Source organism: Pongo pygmaeus, chromosome 19 (assembly GCF_028885625.2).
Source record: "Pongo pygmaeus isolate AG05252 chromosome 19, NHGRI_mPonPyg2-v2.0_pri, whole genome shotgun sequence".
NCBI lineage: Eukaryota > Metazoa > Chordata > Mammalia > Primates > Hominidae > Pongo > Pongo pygmaeus.
Genome location: NC_072392.2, coordinates 16,629,943 through 16,637,920, shown reverse-complemented (window position 1 = coordinate 16,637,920; position 7,978 = coordinate 16,629,943). Strand labels below are relative to the sequence as shown.

The 7,978-nt window shown below is 38.5% G+C and overlaps 1 protein-coding gene across 2 annotated transcripts in view; it reads right to left on the bottom strand.

Moving 5' to 3' along the window:
• Positions 1 to 507: 507 nt before the first annotated feature.
• The window catches only part of TTC19 (tetratricopeptide repeat domain 19), a 29,023-nt gene continuing 21,552 nt past the window's right edge, over positions 508 to 7,978 (bottom strand). For both annotated transcript variants that reach the window (XM_054456646.2, XM_054456645.2), the window contains 3 exons: positions 4,106 to 4,260; positions 2,601 to 2,763; positions 508 to 1,931 (listed from right to left, as the gene is read on the bottom strand). In XM_054456646.2, coding sequence (XP_054312621.1) covers positions 1,798 to 1,931; positions 2,601 to 2,763; positions 4,106 to 4,260 — 452 coding nt within the window. In that variant the 3' untranslated portion in view covers positions 508 to 1,797. The remainder of the gene's footprint in view (positions 1,932 to 2,600; positions 2,764 to 4,105; positions 4,261 to 7,978) is intronic.

The window sequence follows — 7,978 nt, the reverse complement described above, 5'->3', positions numbered from 1 at the left end:
AACAGTGTAAATGAACTGTAATGAGAACACCCACATGAAGAGACTGTCCTGAAAACTCCTAGTGTTTCCAACAACGAGACCATGAGCTGAGTCACTGTGGATGATTTAAAATTAATAAATAAATAAACTTGGAATGAAAAACCTTTCAGTAACCCCTGCAGTTGTGAAAAGGTAAAAACATTCTCAATGTAAAAGGTGAGTGGTTGACATTAATTTTTTTAAGAAATCACCATACGTTAATACTGGTTTCTACTGAAACTCAGTCTAATTTATATTGTATCTTATCTCTCTGAGCTAGACTTGGTGAACGGCATTAGCTGGATGGTAAATAATATGAGATTAGACAGAAAATAGGAATAAATTTACATCTGCAACATACAAAACTCTAGTTTTAGTCTAATCCCTGAGGATTTGGACCTCAAGGTTTCTGGTGTTTTTATTTTCTTCAGGAAGTTTTTTTTTGTTTTTTTTTTTTGAGAAATGCAAAGATTACTGGGATACATACAATATTGTTGTATAGTCTCATTTATTATGAAAAGATTCTTCCAGTATGTACATACGAACCAAAAATATCAGTTTATCAGTCCCACTCACATCCCACCCCCACAGGCATACCAACAGGGTCAATCTTCCTTCATGGTACCTAGAAAAACTGTCTTTTTCCTTAGGTAAATGGCTAAAAATGTATTCATACGACTGCTGCGGTAAGAGCATCCACCTATGTATCTTTACATACTTTGAGACAGTGTGATAAAGCTCTTTCAGCATAGCAGTCTATTCATTCAAAGTCATCTAACCAAATACCTTCCCCCACAGCTAAGAAAGAATCCCAGTGTTTCCCTAGTTTAGAGATGAAGATACTGAAATTGCAAAAGCAAAAAGGCTAGGACTAAGATCCAGGTCAGTAGTTCAACTATACCAGCAGTACACATTAGAATTACGAAGAGTTTTAATATATACCTGTAGGGGCCTATTCTGACTCAGAACAGCCTGGGCTGTGTGTCCTTAAAGAGTACTTGAGATGACTCAGTTGTGTGACTAAGGCTGCAAAGGAAGTAGACTGTTCAGATAACACAGACAAAAGGTTACATCATTCTTAGTTTTTAGTTTTATATAAACTATATAAACACCCCCATTTTTAGTTTTATATAACCAGATAAATATGGTTCACTTTTACTTAAATTCAAATGGGTGCTATACTGTCACGTGCCTAATCCCCACTTTAAAACTTCATGCTGGATGCTGGTAGCAAACTAAGATATTTTTCTCTTTTATGTATTGAATTCCACTTGTGCTTCATGAAACAGACTATAAGAAAAACAATTCACCATAATCCCCCTTTGCCATGAGGAAGGTAATTCTGGTCAGTTTGCCAGGTATTGATAAAGTAAGAGAAGAGAGGGCAGCAAATCAGTAGACCAAAAACTTATGGTAGAAATGCCAGGCTGAATCACCACACCCACAGCGCACAGGAACACCAGCCCATATTAATCTATAGTTCTACTTAGAGCAGCAGGGACAGCACCAAATCATGTGTTACAACTGAAAGCATCACTTGACGACATCCTGAAAGGTCATAATCAGTTGGGAATGAAAGTCATTTTTCCTTTAAAATACAAAAATGGCAGTGTATACAACCCCTCCTTCACTAAGGCTCAATTGAGGAAACCTGAATATCAAAAACGACAGATTTAAGCCATTGATCTGGGTGCCAAAGAGACAGGAATGACAGCTATTCTTCCGCATTACTAGACATGATTCTCCCTACACAAAAATGGATTTAGAGCTTGACAGAATTTAAGTCAAAGGTCTACTTTTCTTTGACAGCTCAGCCAACTCTTCCCTGATGTGTTGTACAGAAATTTCATCTTTTTTCAGCTTTGCTTGCTTCAGTGCTTCCTGGTAGATCTCTTTTGCTTGTGTATATCGTTCTAAAATAACCCAGAGAGAAGGGACAGTAAGAAGAAAGTGTTATGTTTTCAAGGTGATTCTGAAGAGACAGCATGAATGCAGATATAGGGCTAATTTACTGTGTGCTTATGAAGCGACAGGCTGGTGCTATCTCATTTCATCCCCATCTGACAGGCTGGAACTCCACTGAATGCTGTGGGATTCCTAACGGTCCTTTCCAGTATATCCTGAGGCCTTTGATGAGCCCAAGATGAATGGTGGTATGTGTAGTACACCTGTCATCCCAGGTTTCTGAAAATGATAGGTATAGTGTGCTGACACTAAGAAATGTCTGACAAACTGATACTTCCTGTCATAAAGCTTCACCAGCACACTGTGAGAAACACATTGTAACTGAACACATTTAGAAATCTGTAAAGCACTACTGACGTAAGGTACTATCATTGCAAGGTTTTCTCCAGCTTGATGGGGTTCGACAGGCGCTAGTGCAGGTCTGTAGAAGTTATGTGAATTGAACACAATAGTACTTCAACCTAATCAATACCTCCTTTTTCTGCCATTCAACTAGCCTTTTAATTTACATGTTTCTTCGTTGGCCCTTGCCCTCCCTACATACCACTTCAGAAATTTATCAATCCAGTGACATCCCTCCCTTAAAGCAAGTCAGTTAAGTTTCCATTGCTACCTACCTCTGTGCATCAAAACTGCAGCTAGATTACTGAGTACCATGTGTAGCTCAGGATGATTTATCTGTCTTGCCAGATCTGATGCCCTTTGCATATAAATATAGGCCTCATCAAAGCGGCCCTGTGCATCCAGGGTAGTAGCCAGGTCACTCATCAGCACAATGGTCTATATGTAAAAGAAAAAAGTTTTTTCTTTAAAAACATGCCTGCACAGAACTTTAATGTGGAGTGCATCCAACTCTGAATACATAAGATTTCATCTTTCCTAGCATTCCACAAAAGATGAAGGATACCAGCCTTTAACAAATTTGTGGGCATTTGGTAATCACCATTGTACAGTGGACAATGTTAGTTTGACCTTTTGGGAAATAATACAAATCTGGAAATTAGGTAACAGACAGTGCTTATTAATCCAACTAATTACCCAATTAGAAGCACCAAATGAAAAACAACAGCAAGAAGTTACACATATGATCTCCTTTAAGGCTGAGCAACTTTGAGAAGCCAGCCTCTTATGGTTTGATTGCCTCTGGAGCCCCACTGTATTATGTTGTTCCTGCTGATAACCCTGAGGCTCATCAAAAACAAGAAATACACCATCTATTTTAGGAAGATGCCCAGTAGGAGTTTTTTAAATTTGGCTACTTTAAGAGGTAGACTTCCATACCTACTTCCCCACTGATGCCATGCTTTAAGCCCCCTGACTCTAGTACTTGGAGATCTGAATTCTGTACTTGCTTATTATTCTTCACTCCATTAAGGGACTCTTCATAATAAGTTGTAAATCCCTTTCATGGAGATAATTCATAGCTCAACCTCCCTTTTCTTCCAAAACATATTACTCACCCTACCCATGTACCCCAGCTTTGGGACACATTCAGTTAAAATTGTTATGTCTTATATTGGCGGTAGCGAGCATTCATAGACAAAGCGATGCACTCCTTACATCTACGAACTTATTTGGATGGAGGGGAGACCCAAAGAGATGATTTCAATTCAATGTGTTTAGTGTTCTAACACAGAGCTTTACACGTTATACTTAAATTCTATAATACGCCAATGGTTTAAAAGTGTTTTTAATGTAGTCCCTTGTTCCTTCCCTCACCTCCTGCCATTTTAACTGTGGGGCAAGGGAGGCAAGGATATTTGTGTATTAAACTGTTCCTCATAAGCTTCTAATAGGGGTATCTACAGACCCCACTCTGAAATACTGTGCTGTGTCCCTTGAAGCCTGACCAGTCCTGCCCTGTAGAAAGGTTGCTCTGTTGTGCAAACCATGGATCATGCAAAAAGTTCTGGGCAGACCTAGTAACTGATAACTAGTCTCAAATCCTTTCTGAAACAAATAGTTGGGGTGAGGGTGCTGGTGATAAGAAAATGAGTAGACTGGGGAGCAAGGAGGATCTAGGACCATCTGCTGATCCTGTTACCAATGAGTGTGACATTTCACACCCTTCAATTTTGAAGCCTTTGTTTTATATTCCCCCTTCTGTGTTTTCCTCCCTTACCTGTGGGTGTCTTTCTCCTTGTATTTCTTCAGAAATCTGCAGAGCTTTTTCATACATCCTTTGTGCCTGTGACGGCTGCTTGGAGAACAGAAGGTAGCGAGCACAGGCGTCTAAGCACATGCCCAAGAGGAGGTGGGTATTGGCTTTCTCTTCCACTAAGGAGAAAAGAGGAATCAGCAAATCTACCCAAATTGTTGTTACCAGGACCCACAAATATGTCAGCAGAATGGGACCCACATGTCACTTAGGGAACAATGTAGGTGGATTAACATCCAGTTAAATGACCTATTCCAGACTAGCTGGAATCATGGAACTTCACCCCACATTTTAGGTAGATTAAGAGTCCACACATCAATTAAAATGTGGAATGTTATTTTTAGTTTGAAACAATATTCAGCAGAAACAAATGAAGATAAACCCAAAGAAGAATGATTTAACAACAAAAAGTCAAGGCCAATGAAAAACCTGTATGGTATAAGAAAAACAATGCAGGAAGAAGACAGAGAACACTCGGAATCCTGAAGTGCAAAGTCACAAGCCGAATTTGAAGAATTCAAGGTAAAGGCCGGGCGTGGTGGCTCACACCTGTAATCCCAGCACTTTGGGAGGCCGAGGCGGGTGGATCACAAGGTCAGGAGATCGAGACCATCCTGGCTAACATGGTGAAACCCTGTCTCTACTCAAAATACAAAAAAAAAAAAAAATTAGCCAGGCATGGTGGTGGGTGCCTGTAGTCCTAGCTACTCAGGAGGCTGAGGCAGGAGAATGGCGTGAACCTGGGAGGTGGAGCTGGAGCTTGCAGTGAGCCGAGATCGCACCACTGCACTCCAGCCTGGGCGACAGAGCGAGACTCCGTCTCAGAAAAGAAAAAAAAAAAAAAAAAAAGAATTCAAGGTAAAATTTAAACAAGCTAATCATTCAGAGAAGAAGAAGAAAGCTTACAATAACATAGCACCTCTCAACACATTCAAGAATTGACTATACGATGTCTGAAAAAGAACAAGCTTAAAATCCCTAATGCCACATAAGAAGAATTGGAGGCATAGATCTAGACAACAGTAATCTATATCAACCTGGGTAAGACTTCTAAAAGATGATACAAATAATGTAGAAATGGTCATAAGCAAGATTATATGGAAATTCTGCCAACAACTCAGCAGGAGGTAACTGTTCACACAATAAAAGACTAGAAAAAGAGGTTACCTTAGATAATCTTAGGTTCAGTTGGGTTTATTTACCAGCAAAGCTGTCGTTCATATCAAGCCCTTTCCCTTCTATGTCTTCAGTTTTCAGAAATCTTACAAGTGGCATAGAGTTTAAGGAAGACTATGTTACTAAAATGAGACTTTTCTTTTTTAATGCCTTCCCATTTAGAAAAAAAGTGCAGCTTCTATATCGCTTACCTAATTTTACATAAATATGCTCTTTGAGGCTGGAGCAAATCTGATTTTCAATGTGAAAATAAACTATTAAAAGTGTTCTTGGAGTTATTTCTAAAGAGAACTAACACCAGAATCGTCTGTATCATCAGACTCATCTATTTCGGAAAAATCGGATTCATCAAATGAATCTTCAACCAACAACTATTCGAGAATGATGTTAACATCACACATAGGCATGCTATGTTTTCTAGGATTTGACATTTTCAGCGATCAAGAATTACTGTATTTTGTAAATGGAAATACCACTACTAAAAACAGAATGCTATAAATAGAATGATGTCGTTTCCAAAGTTGATATACTAGAGCAATGTGAAAATAATAAAAGTGAGATATTTTGTGGCAATGATTTAAAAAGATGTTCAGTAGTATAACAAAAGTACAAAAATAAAGTGACAAGCAATTCTAGTGGAAAATTGTTACCCTTGTTATCACTGAGTAGTGGAGTGGAAGCAAAAGCAGTAAAACTTTTTAGAGAAAACAATGAGGTACAATTTAGCTATAATATCTTAAAAATACATTTAAAATTCACAGCACATTCTGACCACAATAAAAATGGAAACACTTTTTGAAAAGCAAACTTTTCTAAAGATAAATGTACTATTACTGAACTTTTAGAAAACATAAGAAAACTTTTAGCAATTGCCAAGAGAAAATTTCACAAAGTTCCCCCAAAGAGTTCTTTTGTTAGTAATTTACTTAAACATGGTTCTTTGAAATATTAATATAAAAATTGCTAAAAGTTAGACAAGAAAAAAATCAAGTACTTTAATAACAACTGAGAAATACACTGGAATCGTTTATACAGAGCCCCTAAAGGATCATTTGAAACAGGCATATTTACTTCTTCAAACATAAATGATTCTCTTTCATAAATAACTTCTAGTCACAGGAAAAAGATATGCTACTATACTCAGTCCATGAAGCAAACAGGATTCACTATAGAATTTTTTACTCAAAATATTACCAAAGGGAATAATCAGATGTATTAAGATGACCAACCAGCATTTATTCCAGGAATAAAAGAATGGTTCAGTATATCAAACTAGGTTTACATAAATACAGACTAAAGGGAATTTGATAAAGTACTGGAGCAATTATATGCATTTGTAACAATAGCAAAAGAGCATCTCTAATTTAGGAAAACTTGAGCATAGGCCTTTACCTCTCCCCTGCCCCCTCACCATCAACAGCAATATAGGAAAGTCTACAAAGGGTCTTTGAAACTAGAGATATTTGTTGCCCAAATTCCAAGAATATCCTGAAATTTCTGCTGAACTAAATCTCTTGTTAATCAACTGATTAGCACTTTCTGATTAGTGTTAATGGTTTTAGTGGAGGGAATAAAGCAGAATCTAACCTAACACTATAGATGAAACCCATCTGCTTCAAATACGTAGAAATCTTGGATAAACTATAACACACATCCTTTCCATGCACAGCTGAGCTCCCAAGAGCCAGAAATTAGGAGTAAGCTAAAACCCAAAGTGGAGAGTCTGTGAGTTGACACAGCAGAAGCCCGGTTTTTGTTGTAGCTTGAGTGTCTCTGTAATCCAGGAATTAAAGCTGTTGATGTGTACTAAACAAAATGAGATATGAAGCCAATGCATAAAACCAGGATGATTACCATTAGGACCACAACCCCAGGAAAAGAATGTAAGTGAAAAAAATTGCACCACTCCAACCTACACTCCCGTTAACCCCCCAACCACAGGCACAGGGAGATAACAAGGAGCCTTGAATGGCCAAGTCTGGAATCTAGATGAGAAAAATAACTACCCTGTAAATTTGATGTCTAAATTTGTAGCATCCACTTCGGCCAGGAGCTGAGTGCCTGGAAGACACAAAACTATTCTGGAATCTCACTGTATAGCTAAAATCTTGCTGAAGATGAATGTATAATCCAAGATTAGTAAACACGACAATTCATCATAAATGAGAATCAGCAGACAGTAAAAAAGCAGGCCTCATCCCCCAAAATTTTAGAAAATCAGACAACTCCAGTAGTTCTAACTCCTTACTTCCAGTAAGTCAAGCAGCATACACCACCTCAGAGTCTTGTACCTGTAATTGCCCTTTGCCTGTAATTTTCTTCCCTCACAAATAGCCACTTGGCCTATTCTCTCCCATTCACCAGGTTTCATACTAACAAGACCTTCCCTACCCGCTCTATAAGACACCACACTGCCCCAACATATTCCTGGTATACATATTCCTTCATAAATATCTACATAGCACTTTTGACACACCAACTTACTGGGTAGTGCTTACTATGCATCTTTCCCCCACCAGAAATGTAGCTCCTTGAGGCGGTGACTTTGTTTTTTTGTTTTTTCTGAGACGAAGTCTCACTCTGTCGCCCAGGCTGCAGTGCAGTGGCAAAATCTCGGCTCACTGCAACCTCCACCTCCTGGGTTCAAGTGATTCTTCTGCC